The sequence below is a fragment of the Brachionichthys hirsutus genome, chromosome 7 (genome assembly GCF_040956055.1).
Source record: "Brachionichthys hirsutus isolate HB-005 chromosome 7, CSIRO-AGI_Bhir_v1, whole genome shotgun sequence".
In the NCBI taxonomy this organism is placed as follows: domain Eukaryota; kingdom Metazoa; phylum Chordata; class Actinopteri; order Lophiiformes; family Brachionichthyidae; genus Brachionichthys; species Brachionichthys hirsutus.
Window position 1 is genome coordinate 8,275,839 of NC_090903.1, and position 14,439 is coordinate 8,290,277.

At 41.7% G+C, this 14,439-nt stretch overlaps 2 protein-coding genes across 2 annotated transcripts; both read left to right on the plus strand.

The window, feature by feature from the left end:
* The first annotated feature begins 1,119 nt into the window (after positions 1 to 1,119).
* Positions 1,120 to 3,850, plus strand: LOC137895540 (phosphoglycerate mutase 1). The gene is made up of 4 exons (XM_068741017.1): positions 1,120 to 1,308; positions 1,678 to 1,952; positions 2,499 to 2,679; positions 2,938 to 3,850. Exons 1-4 carry the CDS (start codon positions 1,170 to 1,172, stop codon positions 3,105 to 3,107), a joined length of 765 nt encoding a protein of 254 aa, XP_068597118.1. The 5' UTR covers positions 1,120 to 1,169; the 3' UTR covers positions 3,108 to 3,850.
* Positions 3,851 to 5,028: 1,178 nt separating this feature from the next.
* Positions 5,029 to 13,637, plus strand: slf2 (SMC5-SMC6 complex localization factor 2). Its single transcript, XM_068741500.1, has 19 exons — positions 5,029 to 5,072; positions 6,077 to 6,392; positions 7,001 to 7,043; positions 7,422 to 8,796; positions 8,887 to 8,973; positions 9,077 to 9,190; positions 9,286 to 9,453; positions 9,611 to 9,716; positions 9,836 to 9,923; positions 10,012 to 10,153; positions 10,263 to 10,350; positions 10,461 to 10,637; positions 10,985 to 11,079; positions 11,207 to 11,294; positions 11,437 to 11,556; positions 11,693 to 11,770; positions 11,925 to 12,011; positions 12,538 to 12,606; positions 12,691 to 13,637. The coding sequence occupies exons 1-19, from the start codon at positions 5,029 to 5,031 to the stop codon at positions 12,964 to 12,966; spliced, it is 3,561 nt and encodes a 1,186-aa protein (XP_068597601.1). The 3' UTR covers positions 12,967 to 13,637.
* The last annotated feature ends 802 nt before the right edge of the window (positions 13,638 to 14,439 follow it).

The window sequence follows — 14,439 nt, forward strand, 5'->3', positions numbered from 1 at the left end:
AAACGCCAGCAGTGGTGAGAAGTGATGCTATTTATAGAGCCTTGAAAATATCACAGCTTCACTCACTGGGGAGTTCTTCGGTCTCTGGGTGGATGAATTCACTCATTTCCTGTCTGTCGTTTACTGGGCTATAATTTAGAATAATGATTCCACGCAAGGCCTCAACCATTCATTGCCTGTAATATTTTACCACAATAAAACATAAAATGTAACAGAGATAACTACCTTTCTGATGACAAAAGTGAGACACCCCATAAAGGAAAACAGTTTTTACCAAAAAAAAAATCACACACAGAAATAAAGGTTCAATTTTCCCTTTGTTTGTTTCTGATATTGTCTCAGAACTGTTTCCAGACAATGGTTTTCACACTACATTCCCTCTCTTGCATCCTACTCTGTTATTATGCTTATTATATGTAAGTTCTCTTTATATGTTTATGGTAATCAACACATTTTCTATTCTATTTTTAAATGATTCCCATATATCAATAATTAGTCATTTAATCCAACTGTTAAATCTATTGAATTAAACTGTATTTAATATTGGACAGAATTTTTTTTTGTTGCACTATGCTAAATATACATTGAAAATTATGTGGTTTTTATTTTATTTTATTTTTAAAGCATCCAAAATAAATACTGAGTAATAGAATTTCCACATCCTGATGGGAGATAAGAATGATTTCTGAAGGTACGATGTTCATGGCACTTCATGGCGTTTCGATAAACAATCCTTCCTGACGACTGGAAAATTGTGATCTGTGATTTGATAGGAAGTCTAATCATGAAGAGCATGACCGCGTTACCGGCTACAGGAGAGTGATTTATGTCTGTTTGTGCTCGGAACAGAAAGCTTCCACCCACAGTTAACAGTAACAGAAGCAAGGATAGAAGGTGCTGCACGAAAACTACAATGTACAACATGAAGGTCAGCGAACAGGCACCGCCATTGACGCCCACCGTTGTCATTGGTCGAAGACGAAAACAGAGTTACTTTGGCGTAATCTCATTGGATGTTAACCCGGAAGTGGTGGTCGAACAGCCCTTTCCGGTCCTACTGTCGGTGCGTCGCTGTTTTCCCCTCTGCAGTGAGGACGTTTCCTCTCAGCAGTATCTTACACACCTATTTTAGGTTTCTTTATTCAATATTTATTTTTTTGACTCAAACAATGGCTGTCTACAAACTGGTGCTGATTCGCCACGGAGAGAGCAGCTGGAACCAGGAGAATCGCTTCTGCGGCTGGTTTGATGCGGATTTAAGCCCGACCGGAGAGGAAGAAGCGAAAAGAGGTGGCCAGGCTCTGAAAGGTGAGGAGGAAGTCAACGATCTTCTAGAAAATACTCCTCAATATCGCTGCGATATTGAGGAGTAACGCATGACTATCGTTACATAATACGTATAGGTGATCCCTGCAGCTGGAGGTCCAATGATATGAACAAACCAACATAAATATACTGTAGGATTCTTATCTGATCGTATCCGAGCTGCAAGGAAGGGGAAGAACCGTGTTGATGGAGCTGCCCCCCCCCAAATAAAGCAGCATTTATCGCTTGTCTTTATTGTTTATATGACTCATTCAGACAGACCTCTTCTTTCTTAAAGTGTTGTGGGAACATTTGCTAACTTAAACGAAAAGACAAAGCTATCTCAGTGAAAGTGTTTTGTCCCCTTTCCAGATGCTGGCTTAGAGTTTGACGTTTGCTACACGTCTGTGCTGAAGCGAGCCATCAGGACACTGTGGCTGGCCCTGGACAGCATCGACCAGATGTGGGTTCCAGTGCATCGGACCTGGCGGCTCAATGAGCGCCACTATGGAGGCCTGACGGGCCTCAACAAGGCAGAGACGGCTGCAAAGCACGGAGAAGCTCAGGTGAAGATCTGGAGGCGCTCGTTTGACGTCCCTCCTCCCCCTATGGGCCCAGACCACGACTACTACGCTGTCATCAGCAAGGTAAGGCACGGTAGACCGAGCCACAGTTCATGCACACAACCAAGGGGGTTTGTTTGCCTGTGCTTTTGTACATATTGACCAACAATTTGCTTTTAGGCATGGCAAAGAAGAGTCAGGACTTCTTTGTAAATGTAAAGAATATTTGAGTGTCCAGAAAAGCGCCATATAGAGCCAATGCATTATTATTATTATTGTTTATATTTTCTCTAAAGTGAGTTAATATGTGACTGGCAAGAGTGAGGCTCAAGTTCAAAGTTCAGCCAATGTGGAAACAAACTTATCAGACGTATGCATGGATAAAAAATATCAAGAGGTGGTTGATTCACATCAGTTATGTTATATATATATATAGTCCAAAATCACAGTGCCTCAGTTGGCTTTAAAATCACTACAAGGCACAGCACATTAAGTCTTTAGACCCTTCGGTCAAATGTGGACTGAATGGAGTCTTGCAATTCGTTTCCGTGAAAGTGTATGAAGAGCAAAGATAGCCAATATTTTTGTGGTCGCGTATATACTTACACATTTTGATTGTCTTCCCTGCAGGATCGTCGATATGCAGCTCTGACTGAGGACCAGCTTCCTTCCTGCGAGAGCCTCAAGGACACTATCGCAAGGGCTCTGCCATACTGGAACGAGGACATCGTCCCTCAGATCAAACAGGGAAAGAGGGTTCTCATCGCTGCTCATGGAAACAGTCTAAGGGGGATTGTTAAGCACCTGGAGGGTGAGTGGATCTGTGTCGTTCACACGCAAAGCTTTGATTCTTTTTTGCAAGAAATATTTCTCACATCCGGATTTGGAAGTGCTGATTTGGAAACACAAAATTGCCATTTTGTCAAGTATCCCGGTAAGAATAGTGAGTACATCCAGTGAGACGGCAAACATTTGTTATTTTCTGATATTACATCTTTAATAATTAAAAATAAAAAAAATAGCTAAAGTCCAAGAATGCAGAACTTATGTGTGTTTCTGCCACCTACAGGGATGTCAGATGAAGCCATCATGGAACTAAATCTACCGACCGGCATCCCCATCCTCTACGAGCTGGACAAGAACCTGAAGCCCGTGAAGCCAATGCAGTTCTTAGGAGATGAAGAAACTGTTCGCAAAGCAATGGAAGCGGTGGCTGCTCAGGGAAAAGCCAAGAAGTGAAACAAAAGCAAAGAGCTGCCTCTGCAAATGTCAGAGTGTGTTTTCCTGATAAATCTGTTTAGCCGTAATATATTTTGAAATGTAATTCATGACGAAAACACTGTAGACTGTTGTCAAAGACAACCTCACTTTACTCGCACTGTATTAGGATTGTAGAGGGTGGACATTTAGAATAATTTTAGGACCAAAAATAATAATACTTATGCTAAAATGTATGATTTAGCAACTTTAAAGTAATGACTTTTTGCAATACCGTAATTAAAATGTTTCCTTTTAAGAACAGTAAAATGATTGATCCCCCCCCATAGAAATCTAGAAAACTACATTTACTGGCAGTTTAAATGTAATACAGTCAATTACAGGAAGAAAAGTGTGGAAATCTGGTTGACATCACATTTACATAATCCATAGTTTGAAATGAAATTCTCGAGTGTCAATGAAACATTTTGGAGCATGATAACGCAAGTCTACATTTAGTCATTGTCTTTGCTAGTCTCTATGTATGATGGCCTTCAGTCTGATTTTGCCTCTTTGTATCGTAGCGGCTGTTCCTGCTCCTGTTCCTGCAGTAAATTCCAACAGTTGGCTTCACAGCCCATGAATGGTTTTAGGAAAAAACACTGCTAAGATTTGGTTTGACACAATCTCATGATGTTTTACAGCATTGCCCTTCTTGTTACTGTGTCACCACCTCTGCACTGCTTAAGTATTCCCTGAAAGCTGATGTAATACATCAACCATGTACAAACCTAAGGTGTCTGTTTGTGGTGTTTGGGTGAGTTTTCTTTTTCTTTACATTTCTACAGTAAAGAGTGTTTATTTTATATAGTGATGGGACATCAAGCCTCTTCTCAGAGAATAGTTAATTGCAGAAGGTATCGTTATCATTACTCACCACCTACTTGCATACAGTACTTAGTATATAACAGACGGGTGATATAGTAATTGTAAAATAATACATCCATCCATTTTCAACCACTTATCCGGGGCGTGGGGGCGGCAGCCTAAGCAGAAAAGCCCAGACTTCCCTCTCCCTTGTAAAATAATGATACTTTTAAAAGTACAGTGTACTGTTGTCCCTTTTATGTACAATATAATCGTGTGACTATTGCCATGTAACATAAATGACTACAATAATAACAAGAACATGACATGTCTTATAACCTGCACTCGCAGTTGAGTTCATTTCTATTTCCATCCAATTTTCTCAACACCCCCCCTCCAGTCTTTGATGAGGTTTTAATGTGTTTATTGACAGAAGTGAAATGCACAAAATATAATGCCAGATTACTAAATAACAACAATTTAAATTTTATTTAGTCATTATGAATTTGAAGAAAATTCTACATTTTTTTTACCCAGCAAAATAATGAAAAACAATAGTCATAAAATTAAGGGTTTGCCAAAGTCTGTAGTATAGTTACGCCTACAATTTAATCAATAGACTATTGATCTTAGTTGGTTAAAGTATATTATATTGAACAATACTTACAATTGTAGGTTCAATTGTAGATTTGCCGGTTCTTTTTAAATATCCAATATCTTTATTAAACTTCTATGAATTATTTTTGATGTACTTGTTTTTGTTATATATATATATATTAGAATGGGAAACTTATTTGTGATAAAACAGTGCAACTAATGATGAGGGTTTTCTCCTGTCAGTGGAGAGGAGCAGGAAAAACAGACTAGTAAACCATAATTTTTTAAAGAAATGTCAAATGTTAACCTCATTCATAATCCTTATATTGCAAGAAAACGCTTGAATTTTGTTGTCATATCCGGTTCCCACGGACCACCGTCGGACTCAAAGTTCCATAATGCAATGCCTGACGATAGATTCCATTGGCTGTGCGGGCGTGATGGTTTTCGGGTCTGACCACTGAATAACTGTCACTTGTGGATATGGACAGTCTGCTGAATGGACGAAATGATACATCGAACACAAATTCACGGTAACAGGCAGTAGGAAAAACTACAATATTACCTGAACTCTATTGTCATCTGTTAAGTTATAACGTGAAGCGTAAACTGAGCACTTCCTGAAACAGCTCCTAGCAAACATGTAATTAGCATTAGCAGGGTTGTGGTAAACCTATCCAGGTGTTACCCGAGAGATCTCCATGTAATCTCCCATTATGCAAATATGTAACTTCATACGACATAACGATGATGAATAACACTGATGTAATCTTTAAAATTATGCCTTGCGCCCAAACTGGCCCCGGCTAGCGTTGGCTAGCTGTTTGTGTTGTTAGCTTAAGCATTGCTAATATTGCTGTATCGTTAGCGCTGAAGATAGTCGCAGTGTCGGGAAGCGAACCGGCGGTCGCTGCATTGCGTTGCTTTCAGGGGTCGTGTGATGATGACGTTATTTGTTCTGTTAATTTGAAACTGCACAGCTAAATTTATTATTGTTGCCTTTGTCAAATACCTAACATGATCAGCCCCCCCTTCTGGTTTCCTTTTCAGGACTTCTCTCCGAGGAATAAAGGTCGGTCAATTATTTAACCAAATCTACAGCATGATGCTAGAAACTATTGGTTGAATACAACAACCTTGCTCTAAATTCCACCTTCACGTTGACAAAATATTGTTTGAGGTGCTAATATACCATGTGTATTACTATAATATAATATTTGGATCTTTGATGATAAAATCCTTCGTTGAGTTTAAAAAAAGTGAACTGCCAAAAATCTTTTTTTACTTGAAGTGTCCTCCCTGTTCACACTTGTTACCGGAAATGTAAGACTTTAATACATATTGTGTGTTTTAGTGAAGGACCTTGCAATCCAGGTAGAATAAACTCCAATGAAGCCTTCTCAGGTCCACAACAAGCTTCCTCAGCCACTTCCCAGGAGAATGTTGCCACTTCAAAACCCTGAACTGTGCCACAAGGAGAGACTGGGTTCGCCACAACACTCTCCTCATCGTCTCGGACCTTTACATCCATCAAGCTTCGCTTCCAGCAGCCCAGTTTACATCGATTCCTCATCAAATCAGCCCCATCCCGTGCCGAGGGACGGAGTGGGCCACTCGGCTCAACAGCCGGGGTCTTCCTGCTCATCACTAGCTGTTGTTGGTCCAGCTAACAACGGCACTGCGGCTAACAGGCCACACGACACAGCTCTTAATATCCCTCATTCTGCATCCCATCAATTTATGAAAGATTTAAGCAATCACTCCCCGTCCTCCCACACCAGGAGAGATCAAGTGATTGAACCTCGGCTTACTCTGGTTTCAGGGAGAGAAAATGCAACTGCAAGACAAGAATCATCCATCAAGGTATTATTGTGCCTCTTTGATATGACCGTTAATGAAACCTAGATTGTTTAAGAAGTTTGGGTTGCCATTTTGTTGTTGTGGCTATTAGCCTTTGCTCAGTTAGTCTCATTTCAGTGATATGATGCATTTACACGTCACTCCCTTTTGCTCTCACTGACTCACATTGGTGTATAACTGCGTATGAATGCGTTTGGTGGTGGTCGGAGAGGCGGCACCTCTGATGCAGCTACGCTTGCATAGGTCTGCCCGAGAGCCGCTGTGGCTGCAGGTGTAGTTTATCCTATCCATCTTTATGTTGTCATTATTATCATTAGTACTCAACACCAGGGCAGCTTAAGAAGCCTGCTCATATTGTTGCTCCATCCCTGAGCACGTGAATCCTGGGAAATGTAGTCATGTGAGGTGACCAGCTTTCTTTGAATACTCACTCCTCCTGACAGAGTAGTGAGTCCAGATTACCTGTCATGCACAGCCCTACCACATTCATCTAAATGTGGTCATGATGCATATATAAACATAAACATAACCTATAAATAATGTCATATTTTCTTGGGGGAGAGGTGTTGGATTGTTATTAAGAATTCACTAAATGTTTTTTTATTTTTTAGGACAAGCATCAGAAATGGACACCAAGTGAAAAGTTGGTTCCAGGTAGTGCTTTAATTTTTTTTTTTATTCTTATGACATAAAGGCATCCTGCGTATGTGCTCTTTACAGAGACGAAACAATTCATGTACCGGTATGTGAGCTTTGGTAGATCCATAAGAAACTGTTACTTTTGCTTCTGTACTGGGAACAGTCAGCCACCACAAGGTGGGAGGAGCTTAGAGGAATGGCTCAGTCTGTCTCTTTTAAGTTTTATTTCCAAAGCTCATTTAAAAAATATATTATTACACTAGCATCTCTTCACAATTCTTTGTATTCACAGCAACCAGGTTCTGAAGTGGTACCTTTTGCAGTTTCGTGATTTGTGTCACTTATATAGGTGTGTGTGTGTATTTGTTATTTTTTTTTTGCTATTTCCAACAGTGGAATCGAATCATTCATCCCAGAAGAGGCGTCGAGTTTTCGAAGGCAGTGACGAAAGTGCCAAAAAAGGGCCTCTTCAGGGTCAATACTATGACAAAGCACAGACCTCCGAATCCAGTGTTGGCAACTTGGACAGCGCTTCATTAGCGTCTCAGTCACCATCAGGGCATTCCTCTGTCTTGGAACTCTCTCTCAAAACCACAGATGGCCTTCTCTACTCAGAGCCATCAAGTGGCCAATCGCCATATTTGGATCTACTGTCCACTTTTAAGTCTGCCCAGACATCACCCTGCACATCTTTGTTACCCAAACATTGTCCAAAGAAGCAACCTCCAGTGGGAGCAAAGCAAACTTCTGTAACTTCTATAGCGAAAGAAAGTTTGTTGAAACCAGGTGAGGCGAGTAATGAAAGGACTACATCAAGCGCCTTTTCATTTCCCGAGGCTGCCCAAAAGGAAACTGGTAGATCACCTAGTTTTCAGCTGAACAGCCTCTCCTCTAGTCATATGGACTCTAATACCTCACATGAAAATGCCCTCAAGAGAAAGTCAGATACTGCCACCAATAAATCGGCTTCAAATCCTAATTTAAGTTATCTGGGGTGTCGCACAGCGAAACGGAACAAAGGTGCCCGCCCACGACAACCTATTCCTATCCCGGAAGATATAAATGAGCTTTTCACCCCCGATCCCGTGACGTATGTGCTCCACCGTACCCATCAGACAGCAAAGCCCACGATGCACGGGGCAACAAAAAACCTCTCCACTTCAGGCAATAGTACCACAGTAGCTGGAGCATCATGTCGAGACGCGCAAAACGTCACAGTCGTGGGCTCTCCTCATGCAGAAGACGCCAAAGTTTCATCCTTGTCATCAGCAAGTCACAGACAAGTCTCCTTGCCAAGAGTAACTTTACAGCAGGTAAGTCTTGAAAGCGTGAACAAATTGTCCCTCAAAGATGAAAGCTTTAGAATCAGTCCTGAAGTCACTTGGCTGGGCAAACTGGATAAGTGTGATGGCGTTCAGCTTGCTGAGAAACAAACTGCGCCTCTTCCCGGCAATGTGGAGCCATGCGCTTCAGAGACGGACGCCTCTGCCGCTGGTCAAACGTCTGCGCCTCACGGTTCCCCGTCTCCTCTGCTGGAGAAGGAGCCAAGTGGAAACGGGGGACAACAGTCGAATGAAGAGGATCCTATAGATGTCGAGCAAGACCCGAGCTTTTCTTCAGATTTGGATCTTTCCAGTAGCTCCCATAGCAGCGAGCAACTGATTTCGTTGCAGGAGATGATGGAGCCTGTTAGCATGTCCCCAGATTCACCGGAAAAAGAAACTTTCTCTGAGCCGTGTACAACTGGATATCACAGCCAGTCCAAAATGGTAAGTTCCTCGTAAATCTCTGAATGCACGACAATCCAACTGGCCGAGTTTAGCTTTTGTGGACGTTAAGCATTGTCTGCTTTGTTCCAAAAGGGACTGCTGCCATCCATGTCAAAGTCAGGCATTTATAAGAACAACCTTGATCAGATGCTGAAAGAAATTAACTCCAATAAAAGGTATGTTTTTCAGTAGAGTTCACTTGCGTTGCATTTTTTTCTTTGCAGTTTTGCCACCATAGTGGTGTGATTTTTCTTTTGCATCTATCTTGTCTTCCACTAGAACAAAAGAGATTGAGACACACATTCTAACAGCATGTAAAGATGACCTATTGAGAATTGCTGAATACGAGGAGTCCGAGGAGAACCAGGGGGAGGGGATTTCCGCTGAACAACAGTAACCCATGCAGAAACACAGCAGAACTCGTAACTGTATGGCAACATTTGCAAAGTAACCTGCGTTGTTACGTTTTCCTGTGCTGTGCTTTCTAGGCTATTCCTGCAGCACTACTCACTGATGTCCAGTGCAATCAAGGATGTGCCTCCAGGAGAAGTGGTGTTCAACCTGGAGAAATTTGGCCGAATCTTCAACCCCGACACACTGGAGCTTAGAAAATGCAAGGTCAATGCTCAGGGGCCAGCACAGAAAACGCTGCTCAGGTGAGATGTTTTTTGTTTAAGACGGTTCAGACGTTCAAACTATCTCGACTGCCAAGAAAGTTTAATATGGTGATCTTTGTCCCCATTGCTGGCCGTGTTTGAAATGTTTTTATTTTGGTCCTATTGGTTCCACTTATGTTTCCCTGCCCTCCTTCAGGTCCAGCCCTGCTCATTTGAAGCTGCATCTAAATATCGGATTGTTCCAGGAAGCTTACGACAGTCATTCGCCTTGTCCAAATGCAGTTGCCCGTTTCCTGTTCAAGGTATGTCCCCAACACATCTCGAGTCTATTAACAGTGACTTTTTGTCCAAATGTCTTAGCATTGGTAGTTATTCTTTATAGATCTCCAATAAATAAAACTTGTTATCTGCATAAATGCAGATGATGTCCGTCCATCATGAGAGCGTGGTCTCTGAAAAGATCCTGCAGGCGCTCTGTGACATTGCCTGCACTGCTGCTTATCAGATAGGTCTGCATCCCACCCCAACAAACGCATATTCACACAGCTTTGGCTTTTCCTCACTGCAACATGTTTTTTTTTTTGGGGTCTATCTCAGTGCAAAATGGAAGCCAGACGTTTAAGGTGTGGGTGCCCACTTTGGCTGACATGACGCTGGTCCTATTGAATATGGGAGCCGCGTTTGTTACGCTCTTCCCGTTTGAGGATCTGCAGCCTGCATTCACGGAGGGTGACTTGCTGTAAGTAACATTCAGCATTCATTCCTTCAAAGCATAAAATGTGAACTTCACGCTCTGTATTTGACACCTTTTAATTTCATGCCATTCACTGCTTGCCCCTTTCGTGTAGGGAGGGTGTCTGCATCAAGAGTGAGAGTCCCTCCTGTAACAAGGAGCAGATCACTTTCCCTGAACACAATTACAACAGCATTTTGAAGGTGAGGTGCAAAAGAAATGGTCCAATGTCTGTGAGAAGGGGAGTCTGTCAGGACAAACCCTGCCATTCAGGTTGTTCATGATTTGTGCTCTCCTGTGTCCTCATCGGTAGTACCTGTCTTACTGTATGGCCCTCTGTCCGCGGGCGTACAGTGATGATGAGCTGCTGTTGCTGCTAACTGTGCTAGGAAAGGTGAACATGGACACACGGCTCATTCTCCAGTCCAGTGTGGAGCTTTACCCTCTGCAGTGCAAAATGGTCAACAACGTCCGGGACTGGAACACCGTGGTCAGTTCATATGCATCTCATTCCTTTATTTCACCTGTGCCTCAGTAGAAAGATAAATATCTGTTCTCGGGTAAGACATTTCTCTGGACGTACACGAGTTGAAACGGTAGGCTGGTCATCTGGTGCAGTTTGGCTCGCTAGCCCAGGCAGGCAGACTGCCGGCCCACCAGGGTTGGCTCATTCATCGGTCAGCCTTCCGTTCTCAGTCATTTACGCCCGTCTCTGTTAAGCTGGGACCTTTAGATGGATAGTCAAGTGGACAAACTAGAGGAGAAAACGAATGATGTCACCAGTTGATGCTATGAGTGGCTGTTTTTTGGTTAATTGTGGCATGTTTGTGTTGCTAGCTGCCTAGAATCTGTCTGGCTTTGACCGATCTGACAGATGACCACCATAATATGTGCCAGCTAGTTCAACTGCTGCCTGAAAATACGCGCGGGAAGTAAGTCTTTTTATCCATTCCTCTGATCAACTTCTCTTCATTATTCCCACATAATGTGTTTTTGAAATATTTGATGTGGTTTTTTTTTATGCTACTATTTATATTGTCTCCATATTTGTTTTCATAGGGAACTGCGTCAGCATCTGAGCCTGTCCATGATCTCCAAGCTGTTAGACGGGAATTGTACCTACAGACCTACAGAAAGTCAGCTTCAGGTACGTTGTTGTTATTTTGGTGTGTGACACAAAGCGAGATACCGGTACTTCATTTTCTTTTCGATTATTTGAACAATTACCAAACGTTTAGCAAAAGGCTTCCGTACTACCGGTACTTCTCTCTCACTGTGCCCATGCTCAGCTCAGGGATTTGAGGCCGTACTTCTGTCGTATGCGTCCCACCGTGCTCCTGCGAGGAATGCTCAGCTCCTCCAGGAGGAGTCGGAAGGATAAAGAAGACACGGCCTCCCTTGACCAACAGGTGGGCAGCGCCTTTAACCTAGAATGTCTTGTCAAGCTTTTTTCTCTTGTGTGCATTTTATTTTAATTTATTATAAGTGTCAATAATAAATGTTATGTTCACAACATTCTAACTGTATATTTATTGCATGTTTTAGTCCTACTACCTCTGCTATAGTCTTCTGACTTTGGCAAATGAAGCCTCCAGTTTTCAGATCTTCCCAGCTCGACAAAAGGTACGACTTAATTTTGTTGCGATTTTATTTCTGCTCTCTTTTCTGCTTTACTGGTTAATTATAGTCAGCTTCATTATTTTTAAATGTATACACTGCATGCATCCTGATGCCTGTATAATGTATGTTAATGGGGTTTCCCCCTTCCATCTCTTAGGAGCAACTGCTTCTTCTGTGCACTGAACTGGAAATACATGTTAAGTGCGACATCAGAGAGAGTGAGAAATGTCTTTACCGGAGCAAGGTGTGTATGACTGGGGGGGGGGGGGGGGGTACTTATGTGTTTCAATGTTGATTAGTGTCTAAACGGTTCATAAAAATTCCCATTAAACAAAATAATCACAGGAATACAGTGAATCAGTGACACGAAGGACTAAAATGCAGGTTCAGCTTCTTTACCGAGGTAAATAAAAACAGATTCAATAATTACAAAAGTGGCATAACAGAAATACACATCTGAATGTAAAACATTACACACACTCATCAGAATCTGGTCCCCATTCAGTGATTTTCATCACAATAGGGCTGCAGCTAATGATTACATTCATTATTACCGGTAATTAATTGGTAGTTTTCATGTTTGTTTTTTTACCAATTGAACATTCAAGACTGCCGTCAGTGGCGAAATAAAAGCGAGCCAATCCATATATTTAAGACAACAGGAAACCAGAACCAGACATTGTTTAAAAGTAGTGACTCATTGTTGTACCGGTAGTTCTCCATCAAAAAGCAAAGTATTCGCTTCAAGTCCGCTTTCGTCCTCCTTCCAGGTAAAGGACTTGGTGGCCAGGATCTATACCAAGTGGCAGATACGCCTCCGGAGGATGAAACCGCTCCATGTACAGTAGCCACCGTGAATATGACTATTTACACCATTTTACAAAAGTTTTTTGTAATTCTGATTTGCCACTTTGTTCCTACAGGATAAGTTGTATGACTATTGGCAGCCTCTGCCTGTTGATAGATTGGCAGACAAACAGGAGCAGTGTGAGACGGAGGACGACGAGGATGGAGGGCAGCCTGTCATGGAGGACGATAGTGTAGAAGACTCCAGCGGAACCGAAGACAGCGAGGTTCTTATGATTTCTGCCAAAGAGGTGGAGGAAGACGGAGAAGATGAAAGCGAGATCACAAAGCCACACGAGATGGAGGGAGACGGAAGCACGGACAACGTAATTGAGGTTCCGTACTCGACATAATTCAAAGATGGGAGGAGGAACCGAGAGCTGGAGCCCCAAGGATGCAGGAGTTCGAAGCAGTCTGAAGTAATCGAAGAGCAAATAGAAGCTGGAACTGTAGCGCACACTGAGGTTGAGACGGGAGAAACTTCTCAGCACAACCAACTAGCACCATTTTATTCATGTTCAGGGCTTTAGTAGTTGCTTTAATGTAAGCCCAGTTTGCACTACATTTAACCATCCTCCTGTTTTGTTGTCATGATTATTCATTTTAAAAAGCCAGCATGAAAGATCACAAAACTGTTGACGGCTGACATCTAAGATAGTGCTACAAAAGACAAAATATTAAATGGCTTGGAATTAAGCCTTGATGGAAGGTGAATTACTTCTATTATGCACTATGTACATTCTGTATTTGAGTGCTATGACAACCTTTGTTAATTGGAAGTGAAAGCTTCACTTTCCCCCCATTTAATGGAATAGATGTTCAAAAGATTTCTGAAAATATTTTTTGTTAATTTACTCTAACTGAAAACCTTGAGAAAGCACGTATATAGAAATTATTGATACTCTTTTTTTGTAAGTCTGTATTGTAAGAATTTCAGTGCTGTGTTCAATGTTTCAACTTTGTTAAATTTATCTCTGAAGAAAATATTTTTAATAGTAATGTGATTTTTTTTTTTATACATTTTTGCCGAATTCAGAAAATAAACATATTATTTTGCCATTAACTCGTACATTATTTGTACCTTTTCTATAACGTCTCGGGCTAAATTGTTATGAGCAATATTAATATTAATAAATATTCACTTATGTATTTCTCAGACTATATAACGACATAATTTTTGTGGCACCAAGTTTATGAATCTAAAGGTCGTTACCACACATGAACAATTCGAGTTACTAATTTAGCAATAAAAAGTTAAGTCTAAGACGTACCGACAAAAAGATTTTATATTCGCGTTGCAACTTTCATTCCGCTCCGCCCCAATTTCACTTGGTCGCTAGGCAACTGTAGTCAGGTGACTGTCTGCAGACAGAACATGGCTGACCTGTCAGAAGACCAATGAGGGAGGGCCAAATTTAGCATATTCGATCCTTTTTTTTTTTACGTCTTCTCTCACAACGATCAACGGCGGTGGACAGCGATTGAGCAGAGGCGTTGAAGGTAAGAATAAGAACCCTCATCTTTTATTAAATATATTACTTGGTAATGCTTTAAGAGCTGCCCGTAGCTAACACTGTGGTCGCTAGCGAACTTAAGCTAGCTGCTAGCCAGATAGTCCCTGCTGACTCCTCTGGAAGCATATCTGTGTGAATTTGCGATCTAGTTTGAGGAAATGGCAATTGGGTAACTTTTGGAGTTGCCCTCCGGATATTTGTAACATTTGGACCAAAGCTAGCTTCCTTTACGTAAGTGCGGCGGCAAGAAACGTCAAACCAAAGCACGTTTTAAATGTTTCATTTGAGATGACACACTTCAATGGCTGGAAA